Source organism: Callithrix jacchus, chromosome 8, assembly GCF_049354715.1.
Source record: "Callithrix jacchus isolate 240 chromosome 8, calJac240_pri, whole genome shotgun sequence".
NCBI classification, from domain to species: domain Eukaryota; kingdom Metazoa; phylum Chordata; class Mammalia; order Primates; family Cebidae; genus Callithrix; species Callithrix jacchus.
The window spans coordinates 69,270,109-69,292,233 of NC_133509.1; the positions used below are offsets into that span (position 1 = coordinate 69,270,109).

General features: G+C 36.9%; 2 protein-coding genes across 7 annotated transcripts in view; one reads left to right on the forward strand and one right to left on the reverse strand.

Moving 5' to 3' along the window:
- The window catches only part of SRP54 (signal recognition particle 54), a 291,642-nt gene that overhangs the window by 53,798 nt on the left and 215,719 nt on the right, over nt 1-22,125 (forward strand). The window lies entirely within an intron of this gene.
- The window catches only part of BAZ1A (bromodomain adjacent to zinc finger domain 1A), a 131,528-nt gene that overhangs the window by 19,804 nt on the left and 89,599 nt on the right, over nt 1-22,125 (reverse strand). For 3 of the 6 annotated variants that reach the window (XM_078334768.1, XM_078334767.1, XM_017977051.4), the window contains 11 exons: nt 21,396-21,491; nt 20,487-20,625; nt 19,123-19,269; nt 13,171-13,266; nt 12,821-13,045; nt 10,869-11,034; nt 10,250-10,363; nt 6,707-6,831; nt 3,044-3,634; nt 818-981; nt 75-229 (listed from right to left, as the gene is read on the reverse strand). In XM_078334768.1, coding sequence (XP_078190894.1) covers nt 75-229; nt 818-981; nt 3,044-3,634; nt 6,707-6,831; nt 10,250-10,363; nt 10,869-11,034; nt 12,821-13,045; nt 13,171-13,266; nt 19,123-19,269; nt 20,487-20,625; nt 21,396-21,491 — 2,018 coding nt within the window. The remainder of the gene's footprint in view (nt 1-74; nt 230-817; nt 982-3,043; nt 3,635-6,706; nt 6,832-10,249; nt 10,364-10,868; nt 11,035-12,820; nt 13,046-13,170; nt 13,267-19,122; nt 19,270-20,486; nt 20,626-21,395; nt 21,492-22,125) is intronic. The other 3 variants (XM_078334770.1, XM_078334766.1, XM_017977050.4) reach the window with 1 other exon arrangement.

Here is a 22,125-nt window from a genome sequence, read left to right on the forward strand (position 1 = left end):
AAACAAAAAAACAAAAAAAAAACTAAATATGGCAAAGAAAAGTAATGGTTCCTTTGGAAAAAATCCTTTTGTACCTGTCTTTTACTATGACCTTTGTTTGTTCATCAATTTCCATCTCTTCCACATCTTCATTCACAGTTTTAATTATCCCATTTTCCTTGTTTTCCTCACTTAACAGCTCATACCGTCCATTTTCTAATGCTGATCTCCAGATATGTCGATCTGTAACCTGTAACAAAATTCAAACTTACTAACTATGAAAAATGGAATATATTGTTTCTGAGAGGTATGAAGTTCAATACACATAGAAAATCAATTCATGGATATTTTAGAAATGATTATGAATTAAAAAGGGATCTAAAAATTAGGTTACTAAGTGGACAAACTAGAATTCATGTTCTTCATAGATGAAAACCTTACTTTCTGTATAAATACATCTAAGATTGTTCTAAGATTGGTCACTTGATAGCAGCAAAAAAGTGGCAGATGATGGCAAAGGCATGAACAGAATACATTATCAGCCATGAATTACAGATTTTAAAAAGGTGACAAAGATACCAACAAATGAACGACTCAGCAGAGAAGGCAGGGGCTAGTCAAGGAAGAAGAAAATATCCTTATACAGTTCAACATATGACGAAAATCTCATAAAAGTATTTTGATGCAGGGGAATAAAGTTAGTTTTCATAAAAAATTTATCACTCTCTGGTGTTTATTCAAAACACACATGCCTTGTCTATGTTACGTAGATAACAAATATGACCAAAATTCTGGACCAAGCAGATCAGACAAATTAAAAAGGGGAACAGGTACAAACCTTGATTGCTCCTAATGTTCCTTGGTAGATTCTATCTTCAATATCTAAAAGAAAATCTCTCAGCCTCAATTCAAGTTGCTTTTCTGCAGACATCTGAGATGGATCATATGTACTGGAAGATCTTCCCCGACTATATGTTGGTTTGCTATCGGGCTGAGGTTTGTCTGAAATAGTAATCAAATACTTTTATCACAATTTTCTTATTAAAAACTATAATTATTCCATGTAATTGTTGATCTTGAAATAATGGATATAAAAGTGCTTTGTAAATCCTCAAGTGCCACAAATGAATGAATGAATGAATATCATTTATCTTATAAAGCCCCTTGTATAGCTATTCAGGAGGCTGAGGCAGGATTGCTTGAGCCCAGGAGTTTGAGTCTGCAGTGAAACTATGATTATGACACTGTACCCCAGCCTGGGCAACACAGTGAGACCCTGTCTCTAAATAAATAAAGCCCTTGTGTCCAGAATATATAAAGAACTTTTACAGCACAATAAAAAGACAACCCAATTTAAAAATGGGCAAAGGATCTGAAAACATATTTAAGAAAGATATACAAATGGCCAATGAGCACATGAAAAGATGCTCAACAATGGCCAGGCATGATGGCTCACGCCTGTAATCCCAGCACTTTGGGAGGCCAAGGCAGGTAGATCACCTGAAGTCAGCAGTTCAAGACCAGCCTGGCCAACATAATGAAACACAAAAGAAAGTAGAAAAAGCATTTCCCAACTATCAAACCAATCTGACAACAACCGAAACAACAGAGAAATTTAATTCCAACATATTATCAAAGTCAAGGCAGTTATCAGGGGTCCAAGCTCTTTCTGTCTTGTTTTAGGGTTTTTCTGCCCTTCTCATGTTCCAGAATGATTTATCACTATGTCTTCATTCTAGCTAGTTGGAAGTAGGTAGGAAGAAAGGGAAGCACAGCCCAGAGGGTACACACAATGCTTCTGATCCTGTATCTCTGAGCAAAGAAACCCCATTTCTATTAAAAATACAAAAAATTAGCTGGGCCTGGTGGTAGGCACCTGCTATCCCAGCTACTTGGGAGGCTGAGACAGGAGAAACATTTGAACCTGGGAGGCGGAGGTTGTAGTGAGCCGAGACCGCACCATTGCACTTGAACATGGGCAACAAGACTGAAATTCTCTCTCAAAAAAATAAATGGCTGTGTGCTGTGGCTCACACCTGTAATCCCAACGCTTTGGGAGACCAAGGTGGGCAGATCACCTGAGGTCGGGAGTTCGAGACCAGCCTGACCAACATGGAGAAACCCTGTCTCTACTAAAAATACAAAATTAGCCAGGCGTGGTGGCAAGCACCTGTAGTCTCAGCTACTCGGGAAGCTGAGGCAGGAGAATTGCTTGAACCCAGGAGGTGGAGGTTGTGGTGAGCCAAGATTGCACCATTGCACTCCAGTCTGGGTAAAAAGAGGGAAACTCTGTCTCAAAAAAAAAAAAAAAAAAAAAATATATATATATATATATATATATATTTTGTTATAAATAACAAAAAAGAATTGTGATCTGTAGTTTTTAATCCTGAAAAAAAAAAAAAAAACTAAAGTAGTCATGGTAACATACACCTAAATTTAAGCAATTCTTTCTTAAAATTTAATTTAATTAAATGTTTTTAGCTCTATTTTCTCCTCCACAGGAAACAAGTAAGCAATTCTTTACCTAGAGACTCTCATTTATTAATACAAAAACTCACATCTAAAAATGCCTTACTGCATTTTCTTATTTGTCATCACCAGACGAACCATCAAACAGGAAATGCTGCTTTCCAACCTGTCCTTGCAGCCAAGCTCCAAAGAAGTGATCATTAGTGGAACTTCCCCCTGGACTCTCAGTCAAAACCCTTAATGAGTAACCTCAGTCTCCATAATCTGTCCAAAATTGATGGCAGCCTTAAAGTCTATTCTTGGCTTTCAGAGTCTGCTGACCAAGGAACAAGAAGATCAGGAAGAATATGTATCTTGTTACACCATAGATGTGTTCCTCATAATTCAAATATAAGCCAGTGGAATTTAGATAATCTTGTTTCTATAAAGCAATACATTCCTAAACTCTAACTTGCAAACTAAGAGGATAACCTAAATTAAAGATGAGGTGTTGTAAATGTATTTCTAATAGCTTGAAAAAATGCTTAATCCTGAATGACCAGAGATTAGGGGGAGGAAAAAAAATAAAAGATAATTTTGATTGAAAATTTACCTGAAAAATGAAATTTCTCTTCAGAAAAACGGGCTAGCTGTGCACATATTCTGCTTTTCTCTTGTAACAAAGTTTCTTTTAAGGCACTTTCTCTATGTCCCCTAGAATTAAGAGCTTCAATAAGCTGGTCTAGCTGTTCACAGGAACTGTAAAAGCACCATCGATTTGGCTTATGCACTGGTTTTGGCAGCTGCACAGAATGGTCACATGGACCTTGGTCGATGTTGGAGGTAGATTCAGACGTCAAAGGCTCTCCAGTAGATACCTGAGGATCTTGAGACTGTACATTATTCTGAAATGATGAAGGTCTAGGCAACAGCATGTCTTCAGTAAGACCAGAATAATCTTCTTCAATAAACAGTCCAGGAATAGAAGGGAAAATCCAGTATCGTCTATACATGCGGTCACGACCCAAGGGAAAGATATTGGTACAGGCTATGGCACTTTGGATTTTTTCTAAGAGCTCTTTCTCTTTTCGTTGGTGTTCCTGTTTTAATGCTTCTTCCTCATCAGCAGTAAGAGGATCTCTTGTTACACAGTTGATCTCTTCTTGCCTTGTAAATTCTTTAAATCCATTTTGTCCTCTTTTCCCTAGTTAAAATAAAATGTTTCATCATCAGTATATTTCAAATTCCATTAGAAAAATATGAGATACAAAGTTAACCCAAATTATTAGGTGTTATGGACTAAACTGTGTCCCCTCCCCACTGAAGCCCTAACTTCCAATGTGACTGTATTTGGAGATAGAATCTTTAAGGAGGTAATTAAGGTCATAAAGGTGAGGCCGTAATCCAACATGATTGGTGTTACTAACACTCTGTTAGTAAGAAATCAATATAGTTATATCTAAAGGGGCATGCAAAATCTGTAATTTCTATACTGGTAAGTACAGTAGAATATGTTAGTTATCCTTCAGTAGTCATCCCAGTCCTTCCTCTATGGCAGGAATCACAGCAAACTACTTCTGGAGAGGACTAGCTTATAAATACTTGTCTTTGTGGATGTTATGGTCTTCACAGCTATTCCACTATTGTGGCCCAAGGCAATCACAGGCAACACGTAGACAACAGACAGTGAGCATAGACAATAGACAATGAGTGTGGCTATGGTTCAATGTAACTATTTATGGACAGTGAAATGTTAATTTCATATAATTTTCACTTATCACAAAGTATCATTCTTCTTTTTTTCCCACCATTTAAAATGTAGAAATCCAGCTGAGTGTGGTGGCTCATGCCTGTAATCCTAGCACTTTGGGATTACAGCTGAGGTGGGTGGATCACCTGAGGTCAGGAGTTCGAGACCAGCCTGACCAACATGGTGAAACCCCATCTTTACTAAAAATACAAAACTCAGCCAGGTGTGGTAGTATATGCCTGTAATGCCAGCTACTTGGGAGGCTGAGGCAGGAGAATCACTTGAACCCGGAAAGCAGAGGTTGCAGTGAGCCAAGATGGTACCACTTCACCCCAGCCCGGGCAACACAGCAAGACTCCATCTCAAAAAACAACAACAACAAAAAAATGGGGCAGGCCAGATTTGGCATACAAACTGTTATTTACTAACTACTGGTGTAAGGTAATAGAACTACTTGTTTTTAGCTGGGCACTTAGCAACCCAAAAGGATGTTTCTCATAGTAGGCATAACTACATGAAAATCTTTTGTTCAAAGATACAGGATCAGAAGCATTGTGTGTACCCTCTGGGCTGTGCTTCCCTTTCTTCCTACCTACTTCCAACTAGCTAGAATGAAGACATAGTGATAAATCATTCTGGAACATGAGAAGGGCAGAAAAACCCTAAGGATGGCAGTACCAACAAGACAGAAAGAACTTGGACCCCTGATAACTGCCTTGACTTTGATAATGTGTTAGAATTAAATTTCTCTGTTGTTTTGGTTGTTGTCAGATTGGTTTGGTAGTTGTGAAGTGTTTTTTCCTTCTTTTGCTTGAAAGAGTCTGTGTAAGATTGGAATTATCTGCTTTTTAAAAAATGTGGCAGAATTCACTTATAAAGTTGTCTAGGACTGATGTTTCCTCTGCAAAAAAATTTTAGTACTGATTCAAGTCCTTTAATGGTTTAAGACCATCCACATTAAAGAATTTCCTTACAAAGCCATTTTGATAATTTCTGTTTTTCTAGGATTTTATTTTTGCATATATTTTCAAATTTACTGTCAAACAATTATATATTATCTCCTTTAAATTCCTACTCTATCTATAGTTATGTTGCTCCCCTTTCAGCCCTAACTTTATTATGATCTCCCTCTTTATAAAAATCAATTTCAACAAATGTTTGTCTAGTTTGTGTCTTTCTTAAAATAACACACTTCTGCATTTGTTGTTCTCTATAATATTTTTATTTTATTTTTTTGGGGAAAGCGTCTCGCTTTCTTGCCCAGGCTGGAGTATAGTGGCATGATCAGGGCTCACTGTAGCCTTGACCTGCCAGGCTCAAGTGACCTTCTCACTTAACCTACTGAGTAGCTGGGACTACAGGTACATGCCACCATGCCCAGCATATTTTTTTGGGTACTTTTTGTAGCGAGGGGGTTTCACCATGTAGCCAAGGCCAATTTTTGAACTCCTGAGCTTAAACAGCCCGCCAACCTTAGCCTCCCAGAGTGCTAGGATTACAGGTGTGAGCCACTGCACCTGGCCCTACTATATTTTTATTTTCTATTTCTATTTCTACACTTATGTATTATTTCCTTCTAACTTGGGGGGATTATTCTTTTCCCCCACCATCTCCTTAAATGTCTAGCTCAATTTGTATTTCACCTTTTCTAGTATGTATTAAAGCTATACATTTCCCCCTAAGTAGAGGGACTATATCCAACAAGTGTTAATACACAGTAATGTTGAGTTTTAAATATTTTTTAGTTTCTGTTATGGTTTCTCCTTTGACCCAATATTTAGAAGTATGTTTTAAAGCTCTAATCATATGAGGTTTGCTTTAGAAATCAATTGCATTGTAATCAGACAATACAGCTTCCATGATACAGGAAATTTTCCATCTACTTAAGAGTAACCATTTAGAAAAAAATACAGAAAAAAGATCTCATCCAAATTATAGGCACAGAATTAACTTAAGGATTTCCTTGGATAGTCATTAAATATGATTGATTAAGGATCCTCAAAATAAATTTGTATCAACAGCTTTTAAAAGATGTATTTGCTTTGATCTAGCAATTTATAAAATAATTTTAAGGTAAGAGAGATTTCCATTTTTCAGCAATATGATACCAATTATGAGCATTATTGATCTTTATATCTCTAGCACACATGAGGCAACCAGTGCATGCTGAATACAAATTTCTATTTGGCCCAAATAAAGTAGTGAATGTAAAAATTCAACAAAACTGCTGACTAGCCAAAAATTGAAGTTATGAGAAACTGTCCTATTAAAGACATAGGCGTATTATCTCTTCTTTCTAAAGTATAAATGATGTGTAAATAATGACCCAATCATGAATGTACTAGTAAGACTTCATAACACATTTTTACAACTTGGCACAGCTATGAGGTGGGCATTTAAAAAATAAACACAGCCGAGAATCACAAATGAAAACAATCAGTATATTTCAGAGGAGCTGAATTAATAAAATGCTTTATCAGTTCAAAACAAACAAACAAGAATGCTCTTAAGAAATTTCAGTATTACCCTTTCTGCCTCTTTTATGTGATCCTGGATCATCTTCATCTTCAGTGACCATATCTTGATCTAATTCCTTTTGCTCTGTGTCTTTGCTCTCAGTGCTAGTATCAAAATCCTCCCTTTCTTCCTCCCTTTAGGATAAAAACAAAGATGACATTTACTAATGAATATATAATTTCATTTATGAAATATTTATTGCCTGCTTATGAGGTACCAGGCATTATAGGCTTAGGAAGTAGTGAACAACATGACACAGTTTATGGTCTTGCAGAGAAAACAGATAATTACACAAATCATTTAAAAAATATGTACTAAGTACTAAAACAAAAGTTCAAGGTACTGTGAAAACATTTCAAGGAGAATGAAACTGACTTAGCGATCAAAAAGGTTGGCTTGAAGAAGTGACATTTTACACTTCTTGAGAACAGAGAGATGGGGAGGAGTGTGTGCTGCAGAGGAATAACATATGCAATGGCACAGAGCTCAAGAGGATAGGGAGGAGCTTATAATTTTAAGAAAACTGTCAAGGAGAAAGCAGTAATCCAAGAGATAGATGAGAAAAAAAGGAAGGGTCAGATTAGGCTGGGCCTTGTAAGGCCTTATCCAAAAAACAGTAAGAAAAAACCAGAAGAGTTTAGAAAAGGGAAATGATATTAGAAAGTGCTGTAGCCACTGTGTGAAAAATCTTCCCGGGAAAGAAAGTAGATGAGGGGAGATCAGTAAAGAAACCAGTAATAGTAATAGATCAGTAGTGGTCTAGGTGGCTGGCTAGGCCGTGATGGTGGGGCTTAGAGTTGGAAGGAGAGAAAATGACAAATAATGGAGGAGAGAAATTCAGAAATACTAAACAGCCAGAATGAACACAATATGGATATTTAATTCATTATGTTATTCAAATTAAAACTAAAATTATATACCCTGGTTTCTCTTCAGATCGTATAAATCTTTCGCCTTTTACTAAAAACAAAACAAAACTAACTAAAATTATATAAACCTTGAAATGAATTCCACCATTATGTTCTAAATCCAAAGTCAGGTTTTGCAAGCTCTAATGTTGGAGAGCCAGGGATAATGTAAATGAGTGGGGCTGAATGAATACTTTAAAAATATGAAGACATGAAATCCATACGATGTTACTTTTTTTAAAAAAATTGAGCTTATATACCATAACAATCACCATTTTTTGATTGTACAATTTGGTGGTTGTTAGTATATTCACAAGGTTGCCCAATCATTACCACTGTCCAATTACAGAACATTTTTATCATACCAAAGGAAAAACTCCATACTCAGTAGTAGTCATTTCCCATTTCCTCTTTCCTGCTGCCCCTGGCAAATATGCATCTACTCTCTACTGATTTGCTTCTTCTGGACATTTCATATAAATGGAATCATACAACATGTGGTCTTTCGTGACTAGCGTCTTTTTTGCTTTCTGTTTTTTTTTTGAGATGGAGTCTCATGTTGCCCAGGATGGAGCACGATCTCAGCTCAATGCAACCTCCACCTCCAGGGCTCAAAGAATTCACCACCATGCTCAGCTAATTTTTTTTCTTTTTTGAGACAGAGTTTAGCTCTTGTTGCCCAGGCTGGAGTGCAGTGGTGTGATCTCGGCTCACTGCAACCTCCACCTCCCGGGTTCAAGCAATTCTCATGCCTCAGCCTCCGAGTAGCTGGGATTATAGGCATGTGCCATCATGCCCAGCTAATTTTGTATTTTTAGTAAAGACGGGGTTTCTCCATGTTGGTCTGGCTGGTCTCAATCTCCTGACCTCAGGTGATCCACCCACCTTGGCTTCCAAAGCGCTGGGATTATAGGCATGAGCTATCATGACTGGCAATTTTTTGCATTTTCAGTAGAGATGAGGTTTCACCATGTTGACCAGGTTGGTCTTGAACCCTGACCTCAGGTGATCTGCCCATCTCAGCCTCCCAAAGTGTTGGCATGAGCCACTGCACCTGGTGGTGACCAGCTTCTTTAACTAGAATGTTTTCAAAGTTCATCCACATTATAGCCTGCATTAGAACTTCATTCCTTTTTATGGTTGAATAATATTCTCCTGTTTGGACATCCCATGGAAGAGATACACCATTTGTTTATCCATTCATCAACTGATGGACATTTGGGTTGTTATCACTTCTGGCTAGTAATAATGCTGCTATGAACATTTGTGTCTAAGTTTTTGGGTGAAGGTGCACTCTTAATTCTTTCGCTTTATACCTAGGAGTACAATTGCTGGGTCATACAGTAACAAATGCTTTAATTGTTTGAAGAACTGCCAAACTGTTTTCCAAAGTAGCTGCATCATTTACATTCCCACCAGCAATGTATGAGAGTTCTGATTTCTCAAGTCCTCACCAAAACTTGTTATTCTTTGTCAATTTGATTATAGCCAGCCTACTGGGTATGTGGAAGTATTTTACTGTGGTTTTGATGTGCATTTCCCTGATGATTAATGAAGTTGAGCATCTTCTCATGTATTTATTGTATATCTTCTTTGGATAAATGTCTATTCAAATCTATTGCTCATCATCATTTTTTTTGAAACAGAGTTTCGCTCTTGTTGCCCAGGCTGGGAGTGCGATGGCACGATCTCGACTCACCACAACTTCTGCCTCCCAGATTCAAGAAATTCTGCCTCTGCCTCCCAAGTGCCTGGGAGTACAGGTGCATGCCACCACGCCCAGCTAATTTTTGTATTTTTAGTAGTGACGGGGTTTCACCACATTGACCAGGATGGTCTCAATCTCTTAATCTTGTCATCCACCCACCGTGGCCTCCCAAAGTGCTGGGATTACAGGCGTGAGCCACTGTTCCCGGCCTATTGCTCACTTTTCAATTGGGTTGTTTTTAAAAATTTTTATTATTATTATTTCTTCTTTATTTTTTGACATTTAAAAAATTAACTCCCTATTCTGAATCTTTCAGATTTTATTGTTGAGTTGTAAGAATTCTTTTACTTCTGGGCACAAATTCCTTATCAGATATATTATTTGCAAGTATTTTCTTCTATTGCAAGTTTGTGACCTAAGATCCTAAGGCTTATTAATGGGTATTTTTACATGCAAATATTAAAAAGTCAAAGTCAATATACTAATTTTGGAATATTGAGTTTTTTTCAGAACTTTCCTTTGCAGATTTCATAAAAAGGATTATTTCTGTTAAATTCCTACTTGTTTTCATAGACAATTCCATCCCAAATATTTTAAAATGCAATAAAATACTTGGGCAGTCTCTAAATTACTTAAGGTGCTGTTATCCTCTCCCCTTTATCATCTACCAAAAACAACCAATCTCAACCCTGTTCCTCTGTAACGCTCAGAAAACTCTGTGAAATAACAGTATATACCATGAGGGGAGAGTAGGGGAGAGATAAATATATTATTGGTTAAAAATAGCCTATTGAGTGTTTTTCTGGGAAATTATTATGTACCTATAATAAAAAGGCAACTTTTCTAAAAATCTGAAAGCATTTTTATAATTTAAAGTATCTGATTTTTATTCTTTACGTATGGTAAAGCATGTGAGCAGTGTGATTCAAACCATACCCAATAGATATGTCTGCCGTTGAATTTCTTTGCTCATCTTCTTTTAGTTTTTCTTGTTTCTCTTTCATTTTTTGTTCTTGCTCCTTAAGTTTTTCTTCCTTCTTTTTACGAATTCTAAAAGTTAAAATGAAATATTGTAGTCTATCTGATACATATATATACTTTCACTTTTAGCATCTTGCCTTTAATCAAATCATAGAAAGTGCTCCAGATGTTATTATAAAACTATAATGTAGTAATCATTCATAAGCTCTTTTTCTTTTTTGAGATACAGTGTCACTCTGCTGCCCAGGCCAGAGTGCAGTGTTGCGATCTCAGCTCACTACAACCTCTGCCTCCCAGGTTCAAGTGACTTTCGTGTCTCAATCTCCCAAGTAGCTGGGATTATAGACATGCACCACCACGTGCAGTTAATTTTTCTATTTTTAGTTGAGATGGGGTTTTGCTATGTTGGCCAGGCTGGTCTTGAACTCCTGACCTTAAGTGATCCACCCTGGCCTCATTCATAAGCTCTTAGTAAAGCCATCAAACATCAATATAAGCCAATGCCACATTATAGTACCATGTGAAATAAGGTTTTAAATGCAAAGAACAGCTTTCATAAACAATTATCTCTTACCTAGCAGCTGCTTCTTCCCTCTCTTTTCGATGTTGTTCTGCTTTTAACTCCCGGAACTCCTGCTTTGCCTGTCGTAATATATCAACATAATCTTCAATAAAATCCCTAGTCGAAACGAGGGTCAGTAGCTTTCCACAGAGAGCATGGAGTATCTTCATTTTTTCTCCTGTCAAAAATTGGTAAATACTTCTGTATTATCAATCAATACAAATGAATTATATTTGAAATTTTAAAATTTGTGGCTCTATGCGAAAATGCCTAATAAAGAATAGGGAGTAGTTTCTCAAACATGTCAATGACACGTCTTCAGAAAAAAGTACCTATGGGCCAGGCGCAGTGGCTCACACCTGTAACCCCAGCACTTTGGGAGGCCAAGGAGGGCAGGTCACCTGAGATCAGGAGTTCAAGAATAGCCTGGCCAACATGGTGAAACCTGGTCTCTACTAAAAATTCCAAAATTAGCTGGATGTGGTGACACATGCCTGTAGTTCCAGCTACTAGGAAGGCTGAGGCTGGAGAATCGCTTGAACCCAGGAGGCGAAGGTTGCGGTGAACCGAGATCGTGCCACTGCACTCCAGCCTGGGTGACTGAGACTCTGTCTCTCTCAAAAAAAAATAAGCAACTTTGAATCCAATTTAACAGCTACTGATATATGAGGCATTTTAAATACTAATGTCTATTTTGTATTACTAGTTCAGTAAACATGAGAAATTTTATAATTACAGAATTATTTTTCAAGTTTTATTTTATTTATTTATTAGAGATGGAGTCTTGCTCTGTCACCCAGGCTGGAGTACAGTGGCACCATCTGGGCTCACTGCAACCTCTGCCTCCTGGGTTCAAGCGATTCTCCTGCCTCAGCCTCCAGATTAGCTGGGATTACATACAGGTGCACAGCACCACACCCAGCTAATTTTTATATTTTTAGTACAGATAGGGTTTCATCATGTTGACCAGGCTGGTCTCAAACTCCTGACCTCAGGTGATCTGTCTGCCTTGGCCTCCCAATGTGCTGGAATTACAAGCATGAGCCACTGTGCCCAGCCCTCAAGTTCTAATTTTTCTACTAAGTAACTGAAGTTCAATACTAAATTATTATCACGTGAATTTTAAAACAAATGACAACAGGTAAATTGCTACTTGTCAATGAGTGCACAAAAATACCACCATAAATTATAAAGACTACAAGTGTTAGGAATTAAGGTATTCTACTTTATTGTTCTCTGAAGTATACTAAATTAAACTCTATACTTCTATATACAATTTAATAAAAAAGGAAGTGAAAAATAGCTTCATCTTAACCTTATATACTGTTTCTCATACCTTAAGTGAATGGCAGGATTTAGCAGCTATTTAGATTTAAACTTCTGATATACTAGTGAATATAAGAGAAAGCTAATTTTCTAGCTAATTCTCACCCTATTAAACTCAGTAGATGTAGGAGACTAATCATACATTTAAAAATATTAGAAAATCCAAATAAAGACAACCTAAGTAATGAAAGTTAATAAGAATAACGGGCTGGGTGCGGTGGCTCATGCCTGTAACCTCAGAACTATGGGAAGTTAAGATGGGCGGATCATGAGGTCAGGAGTTCGAGACCGCCTGGCCAACATGGTGAAACCCCATCTCTACTAAAAATACAAAAATTAGCCAGTCATGGTGGTGGGCACCTATAATCCCAGCTACTCAGGAGGCTGAGGCAGGAAAATCATTTGAACCTGGGAGGCAGAGCTTGCAGTGAGCCAAGACCATGCCATTGCACTCTAGCCTGGGCAGCAGAGCAAGACTATCTTTTAAAAAAAAAAAAAAAGAATAGTAACAATAGTTTGCTTTCTCTCCTCTTTTAATACTAATTTATCATGTAAAATTTCTCATCAGCTCCTTAGTTTTCTGGGCATAAGAGGGTAGGAGTGGGGAGGATATACAAATTCCAACTTGCAAAGCTTACCTGGTGTCAAATCATACACTGAAGTGCTTGACAGTTTCTTCAGTAGACTAGGATTGCTCAAACGAAGCTCCATACAAGCATCATCTGTAGCATCAAATCCTCCTCGTTTTTGATATCTGTACTTTGCATTTGCTGATGTTACATCAGCACCTGAAGCTAAGATGTGCAGTCTGAGGATTTCTGAAAGAGTGCAGCTATCAAGATCCAGACTTTTCAAACTGCAGCCTATAGTTGTTAAAAATTAAATAGTCATTTACAATATAAACAATAAATATTAAGGAATGTAAATGTACCTTTATAAAATTAAAAATAAAAAGCCAAACAACAAAAAAAACGAAACCCACACATACCCTGGTGTAACTGTGGCCATGCAGCTGCCAAAGATGCAACTGCAGACAGTGCAGATTTTGTGGGGTCTGCATCTTCATCCAAAGCCTCTGTTAAATCTTTAAGGAAATAAATACTTTATTCTAGTGCAAATCAAAGCTTGAATATTTGGGAATAATGCCCGTTTTAAGTGATGAAAGAAACAGCAAACAGCTTAACATTCAAAACCTCAAAGGAACAAACACTAGGTACAAGCATTATTCACAAGCTGCCTCATCGCCACCTATAGCTATAAATCCTAAATCATCCACTACACACTGACATTTTCCTAACTTAACAGAAAAGACAATTTCCAAATTACCAATCACATGTAAACAAACATCCCCCCAAAAGATAAAATGCACTTTAGAATTAAAAACAAATCCTCTCACTCAATATAACCTTAGAAAAGTCTACTGTGAAATTTGGAATCTATTTAAAGATACCCCAGTCTTTTATGAGTTGTTTTTTTTGTTTTGTTTTGTTTTTTGTTTTTTTTTGAGACGGAGTCTTGCTCTGTCACCCAGGCTGGGGTACAGTGGCACAATCTCGGCTCACTGCAACCTCTGCCTCCAGGGTTCAAGCAATTCTCCTGTCTCAGCCTCCCGAGTACCTGGGACTATAGGCGTGTGGCACCATGCATGGCTAATTTTTGTATTTTTAGTAGAAACGAGGTTTCACCTTTTTGGTCAGGCTGGTTCCAAACTCCTGACTCAGGTGACCAACCTACTTCGGTCTCCCCCATCTCTAACTAAAAAGTGCTGCAATTACGGGCATGAGCCACCATGCCCTGCCCTTTTATGAATATTTTAAGATTAAGTCATAACAAAGTATAGGTTGTAGTCATCAAAAAATCATCACAGAAAATGAGCTAAAAGAACTTATAGATGGCACTACTGTCACTTAACTATTGATTTATCTTCATTAAAATTTCACATTTTTATTTTGAAAATTTTCCAATCTAACAACCAACAGGGGCTAGGCGCTGTGGCTCATGCCTATAATTCTAGCACTTTGGGAGGGTGAAACGGGCTGATCACCTGAGGTCAGAAGTTTGAGACCCACCTGGCCAACATGGTAAAACCCCATCTCTACTAAAATACAAAAATTAGCCAGGAGTGGTGGCACATGTCTGTAGTCCCAGCTACTTGGGAGACTGAGACATTAAAATTGCTTAAACCTGGGAGGCACAGGTTGCGGTGAGCTGAGATCTCACGACTGCACTCCAGCATGGGTGATGGAGCAAGACTCTGTCTCAAAAACAAAAACAAAAAAACGAAAAGGAAGATTTCCCTGAATTTTTAAAATAAACTGTTTTTGCTTTGAAACAGTCCTTGGCTTACAAAAAGGACTAAACAATAAATGTACTGGTACAAATGTATGTAAAGCATTAGTATATCCAATTATTCCTAATTATAATACATAGATTGATGAAAGTTTCAAGCTATGAAAAACCCTTCTGTTACATCACAGTACAGTGTATACAGATTCAGACTAAGAGTCAGATAATGTGTATTCTAGTCTTAGCTATGCTAGTGCCTAGTAATGTACCCTTGAGACAAGTCACTTAATCTGGGCTTCATTTTTCTTTTTCTTTTTGAGACAGGGTCTGACTCTGTCACCCAGGCTGGAGTGCAGTGCTGCTCTCTCAGCTCATCACAACCTCTGCCTTCAGGGCTCAAGCCACCCTCCTACCTTGGCTTCCCCAGCAGTTGGGACTAAAGGCCCATGCCACCATGCCCACCTAAGTTTTGTACTTTTTGTAGGGATGGGTTTTGCCAGATTGCCCAGGCTAGTCTCAAATTCCTGAGCTCAACTGATCCGCCTGCCCTGGCTTCCTGAAGTGTTGGGATTACAGGTGTGATCCACCCTGCCCAGCCCATTTCTCTTAAAGGAATTAGTCTAGATCCACAGTTTTCAAATTCTTCAACAAAAAATATTTATTGAAAGTTCAATATAAAAGAGATTTCTTGTTAAAGTGAGATATGGAGATGAGAATTCTGCCTTTTCATCTTTCCAACTCTCCTACAGTGGCACTGAACAATTTCTGAACAACTTATAGGGTGCCTTGGATTAGAGCTGGAAAATCACTAGGCTAATCTGCTTCTGTGGTTCTTTAGCCTTCTGCTATATGACTCCCCTACCGAAGTTCACAATCTGACACAATTAACCTTAGAGAACAGTCCTTTACTAAAGGAAAAAAGCAACTCTGTGATCATATCTGATTATAATCATCAACAATTTCATGGCATTTATTACATAGGGCACACAAGAGAAGCTATCTATAAAATTTACATACATGCAAAAAGTCATTCCTACCAGACTTAATCTAGCCCAAATGACAGATACCACATTTTTCTGCAGCAGGAAAATACTAGACCTAAAATTTCCTCAATGTTCATTCTCCACATAGAGCCAAACAAACTTAATTAATGAGCACTCCAAAATTAACAACCGTCCTAGATACAAAGTAAAAGTGTTTTGGCTCTCTTCCTGCAGCAATCACTACATTCAACCTATACCATCTATAGAAAGTTATAATTTCCTAGGACAAAGGCTATATAATTTTCATTTAGGAAATGAAAAACCAATGAAGTCTATTTTTAATTGTGTTAAAGTAAAATATATTAAAATATATTCTTTAGCTCTTTATCTATCATACAGCATTCTTAAGAAACTATAAATATCACACTAGGATTTGCTTAGTGTGACGGTCACTTGAGTATATCACACCAAGAGAATAAAGCTAAACTATAACCAGTGTTTTATGACTATTTGTAACAGATACATTTATTATCATCATAATCTAGAATTAGGAGATTATAATTCTAACACTAGATAATGATATTCCAACAAATACACAAAACTATTCTATATAAATAGGATGCTCTTGTTCCCATAATTTAAAGGGCAAAAGTTCATGATATAAAACTAAAGAGAAGAACTGATGTATTGTATATAAGATTTTTAAAATTGCTAATCAAAATCTCTCACGTTTGATACAAAAACAGGGAGACCAAGGGCCAAAGAAATTAGATCTTCTCAAAGACAGATAATTTTACAGGCAATGCCAGAGAAACAAATATTCAAAAAAATATAGTACAGTCGTAATGAGTCTCTAGGCTTGAGCTTGTATCCCAACATTTCCTTATTAGCCATGTTTCTTCAAACTAAGCTTTTCTTTATATGTAAAATGCAGAAAATAATACCTACCACACAATAGTATGAAAATTAAATGAAATAATGCACAGTCTCTTACATCACTTATTAGTTACGTGATCTTCACTAACCATGTAAAATGTGGCCAATACTAAATAATAGGGAAGTGAGAAAAGAGTGAAAAATGCCAGACTTAATTTTTTTTCCTCCCCAACATTCAAATAAGTATTTTCTTTTTTAAAATTTCTCCTCTGTCCCAGGATGGCATACAATGGCACAATCACAGATCACTGCAGCCTCAAACTCCCTGGCTCAAGCAATCCTCCTACCTCAGCCTCCCAAGTAGCTGGGGCTATAGGCATGCACCACTACACCTGGCTTTTATTGACTGATTCATTGATTGATTGAGACAGAGTCTCCCTCTATTGCCCAGGCTGGAGTGCAGTGTAGCGAGATCTGTCTCCTGGGTTCAAGGATTCTCCTGCCACAGCTTCTCAAGTAGCTAGGATTACAGGCATGCGCCACTATACCTGGCTAATTTTTGTATTTTTAGTAGAGATGGAGTTTCACCATGTTGGTCAGGATGGTCTTAAATTCCTGACCTCAAGTGATCCTCAGCCTCCCAAAATGCTGGGATTACAGGCATGAGCTACTATGCCCAGCCTTGTTTTATTTTTTGTAGAGACGGGGTCTCACTATGTTGCCCAGGCTAAGTATTTTTAAACAGAGCATTAAAACTTGTATTTAGTGCCTAATACTTACTTAGAGAGAGATATCTTATATTTATACATAGTCCTATATAGAGAATAGTTATTTTAAAAAAACCCTCACAGATCAATCATGAAAGTATAATGGTTGGGCAGGGTGCGGTGGCTCACACCTGTAATCCCAGCACTTTGGGAGGCCGAGGTGGGCTGATCACAAGGGCAAGAGTTTGAAATCAGTCTGACTAACATGGTGAAACCCTGTCTCTATTAAAAATACAAAAATTAGCTGGGTGTGGTAGTGCGCACCTGTAATCCCAACTACTTAGGAGGCTGAGGCAGGAGAATTGCTTGAACCAGGGAGGTAGAAGTTGTATTAAGCCGAGATCACGCCACTGCACTGCAGCCTGGGCCACAGAGTGGGACTCAGTTTCAAAAAAAAAAAAAAAAAAAGTATAATGGCAATTCAAACACCCAACATTACTAATATAATTTTCCTCTATACTAGATAATTTTCCCATACTGTTTCCTTTTTACTCCACTTTTATCTTCCAAAACTACAAAATTCATTTGTTTCAAATCTGGAATTAAATACAGCTTTATGTCTTATATTGTTAGAATTTGATCAATAACCCTATAACGTTCTTGGCCATTAATAAATATAATAGCTAAAAGAATTATCATTTAATTGACTAAATTATCTGAGATGACAATAGGGGTCATATTGCTTAATATGGTCTTAATAAGGGACCTATGGTGGTTAGCACTCAAGCTAGAGAATATATTTTGCTTAAACTCAGGTTGTAAAATCAAAAGGCAACAAATATCGGATGCATACTCATCAATATCATGTTGCTTCAGAGACTAGGCATAAAGGAAGATGAGCTTGAATTATCTAAAGCCAACAAAACTATCTGACTGGAAGAATGTCCCATCTTTTTGTACCAATATTCTCTCATGAAGATGTCTCCTAACAGTTCTTTCTTATTGTGAATTTTTATGCAACACACTCAAGTATTGTTTAATCAAGTTTCTAGTCCTAAATCTCATATATGGCAAAGTTCAGGGCATTATTCAGGAGGCCAAATCAATCTCTTAATAGAAGAGATTTTTTTTCCTCTGAAAAAAAATCAACTTTTCCTCTGACTGAGGTAAACCCTAAACAAAATTATGAACATACTATTTTAAAAATATGAAAGGGCTTGCCCCAAGAATTATTCCTACACTAACATGTACAACACACTGACTCCGGATATTTTAGTGTTCAGAACTTAAAAGCAAATTATCCAGTTCAAACTAATAAGTAAAATAAAAAAGTAAAATTTTACTTAACTCTGATATAAAAACTGTCAGATCTAAACTGAAATCAGCAGTAGTATTTTCATTCTAAAGTATTAATTACAATTAAAGTATTTCCTGGCCAGGTGCAGTGGCTCATGCCTGTAATCCCAGCACTTTGGGAGGCCGAGGTGGGTAAATCAGATGAGGTCAGGAATTCGAGACCAGCTTGGTCAACACAGTGAAACCCTGTCTCTATTAACAAAATACAAAAATTAGCCAGGCGTAGTGGCAGGCATCTGTAATCCCAGCTACTTGGGAGGCCGAGGCAGGAGAATCACTTGAATCCAGGAGGCAGAGGTTGCAGTGAGCCAAGAGTGTGCCACTGCACTCCAGCCTGGTGACAGAGCGAAACTCCATCTCAAAAAAATAGCATATCCTTAGGTGGGGGCAAAAAAAAAAATCAGTGTTATAATGCTATTTAGCAGAATCTCTTATAATTACAGGTACTGGTCAATGAAATCTCTAATGCTCCTAAATTATAGGAAAAGTCTAAAGGAATAAAAGTAAGATACATTAAGGGAAAATATCTTTAAGGTTGTCAGACACAGGTTATATTAAAACAAAATTTTTATAAAATAATCAGTATGTTGTTAGCATATGATTCAACATCACGTAACCTGAACAACTATATTTTATAAGCATAAAAGCCAACTTAACTTAAAAATAGGCTTCAAAAATTAGTTTCACTACAAAGCTACTATGGTTCAATCAGCAATAATGTTGAACTCTGACCTTTGGTGTCAGCATCAGTTAGTTGCTCTTTGGCTACCTCCTCTTCTTCTTCAGCTATCGCCTGGAAGATTGCAGTCAGGAAGAAAAAAAGCAATTCACAGAGTGGGCCTTCACTGTCATTTCCTACAAGAGCTTCCTCTAATACTTCTGTGAATAAAATGTTTAAAACGAATTTAAAGTTCTGTTCATGTACAGAAAAACAACTCTACTGAAATAATAAACATTTAATCAACAATAGTATGTGCAACTATTTTCTTAAGCATCCATTTATGAATGTATAGCCAAGTATTATCCAAACCAAAATAAGAAACAGTTTATAATGATTACAATAAAATCATAAGCCAAAGTCACCTCATTCAAGTAAGTCAAAACAGCCTCAAAAAGATCAACATATTTCATCTAAATTTAAATTTAAAGCAGGAATTAAGGATCATTTTTAAGATTATAATTTTATTCTAATCTGAATAAAAATGCAAATATTTATTATTGTGCCACTGTTCTTGAGGGCTATGTGCAAATAGTGCATAGGAGAGGTCATTATCAGCATTAGGTTTTAATCCTAATATTGTATTTAAGTCATAAATAAATGTTTCTTATCTAATTCATCTTGCCTAAACTTGTTACCTAAACCAGCACTGTTTATACCTCCTTGATCTATAAGGCAGAATGATTCTTGCCTCATCTTTTATTTCTCATAAGGAGAAATAAAAGAATTTGAAAGCCCTCCAAAAGAATATACTTTTATTAAAATAAGAGTGGCATTATAATTTTCTATTTCCAAGACTCTACATGGATTTTAAGAAAATTATTTTATCATGTGACAGCCAAAAATTCAAAATTTGATCCAAATCTCTCCTTATATAAACCCTATTATAAATGTTTACACAAAGTAAAAGTATGTAAGTACACAGGCCAAAGAGAATTACAAAAATGGTAGGCAATAGCCTGCCTGCAAACACACATATACCACTCCCTGCTCAAGAAGTGGAACCTATTCCACCCACCACCCCACTGAATCCCAAGGTGGCCTTTCACTGCTCTGGATCAATGGAATGTGGCAGAAGTAAGGCTGTGCCAATTCCAGACCTAGGCTTTAAGAGGGCTAGCAGTTCTGCTTCTTGCTTCTTAGAGCCCTCAGGTGCCACATAAGTATGATATACTCTGATGAAATGAGAGGCCGCATGAAGAGGACCGATGCACCAGACCTGTGTGAGAAGAAGCTATTTTGAACATCTAGTCAGGCAAGCCTTCAGAGAGATTCCAACTCCAGTGACCCCATAGAACTTTAAGAGATGGCTTGTTTTTTTAAAGGCACTAATTTAAGGATGAACTATAACGTAGCAATAGCTAACTAGAGCACTTGCCTAGGGTCACTCCATCAGGAAACTCATCTTGAAGATCAAAAAGTTCCCCAAATGCATTAAGGAACTCCAAAACCATCAGAGCATCACCAAAGATTTCAGGAGGTAGTCTAGTTTTCACTGGTGTTGGTTCTGGAAGTTCCTGAAAGATTAAACAATTTAAATAATTATTTGAACCCAAGAACAGGAAAACTTAAAAGGTAGAGATGACATACTTTTTACCTAACTATTAAGAATTATTCTTTATAGGCTACTGGTTTTCAACCCTAGCTATTTATCACAATTGCCTTTGAAACTTCTAAAATTATGGTTGTCCTGAACCTATTCCAGCTTTACTAAGTCACAGTTCCTGCGCAGGGACTGGGAGAAAGGAACATTTTTCTTCTTCAAACCAAGAACATAACTTTGGGCTGAGGTGTATTTCTGACTATATTTCCTAGTAAGAGTCTCTTAACCCACATTCTGAAGTCAAATCAGCTTGAAATATACCTTCAATGTAGTATCTCCTTATGATCTGGAACATACTCTACCATCTACTGATTTAGAAATTGTTCTTTATATATCAAATTAAATGAGTTTGATTTGGACACTTATGCCATTTCTGGAAATAGGCAGAGTCCTTACCTAGCAATCAAGCTAAATGCATGCCTGGCAACAGTGGTTTTGGATTATTAAGAATCACACAAACGGACCACTTATTTCTACAGAATAAGAATCATTATCAAAGCTGGTTATAAAACACAAACAATGCTACCTTGGAATTCTAAGTGTGAACATATGCTTAACTAGCTATTTCCGTTAAATATATATAAAAAAAGAGGCTGCTATTAAATAAAAGAATGATTTCATCAGCAAAGCCACATACGGCATATAAAACCTATGTGTGCGAAACATCACATAACATGTTTATACCTTAAGGTCATCACATTCCATATCTTCTCTAGGTTTACTCCACTGTTTTAAGTATTCCACATATTTTCGCTTTTCTTCACGTAACTTCTCTCTTTCCTAAAAATTTTTAAAAGTTAGTAACAATTCATGTAAGAATATTATATGGCAGCATCAGCATCTCCTGAGAACCTGTTAGAAATGCAAATACTTGGACCTTACCCCAGACCTACTGAGGGAGGAACTATGAGGACAGGACATAGAAACTGGTGTTCTAGCAAGCCTTTCTGGTGGTTTTTAATACATGCTAAAGTTATAGAACCACTGATCAAAATAATACCTATTAAAATAATGCTGTAAAGACTGAAAATGGGCTGAGTGCAGTGGCTCACACCTGTAATCCCAGCACTTGCCTGGGCAGCTCTGTAGCTTTCCTTCTACTTCAAATCAATCAGATCCTGACAAAATAAATTGTTAGACTACCCAAAATAAAACTTCCCCTTATATCTGTAATACATTTATTATTTTCAAGATTTCATTTGAATCTGGTAACACCCTAGAGACACAAAGAGGGAACAATATTTAAAAGCAACAGTATCAGAATAGATGGACTTCTCTTGTAATTCAAGGTATTTTTCTTACTCACTTGGTCTTCTGAAGCCTTTACTTTTTGATTCTGGTGTTTGAAAAAAATGCAAGATTAACTGCTAAATGTCTTTAATAAAGCAGTGTAAATAAAATACTTCACTATTTT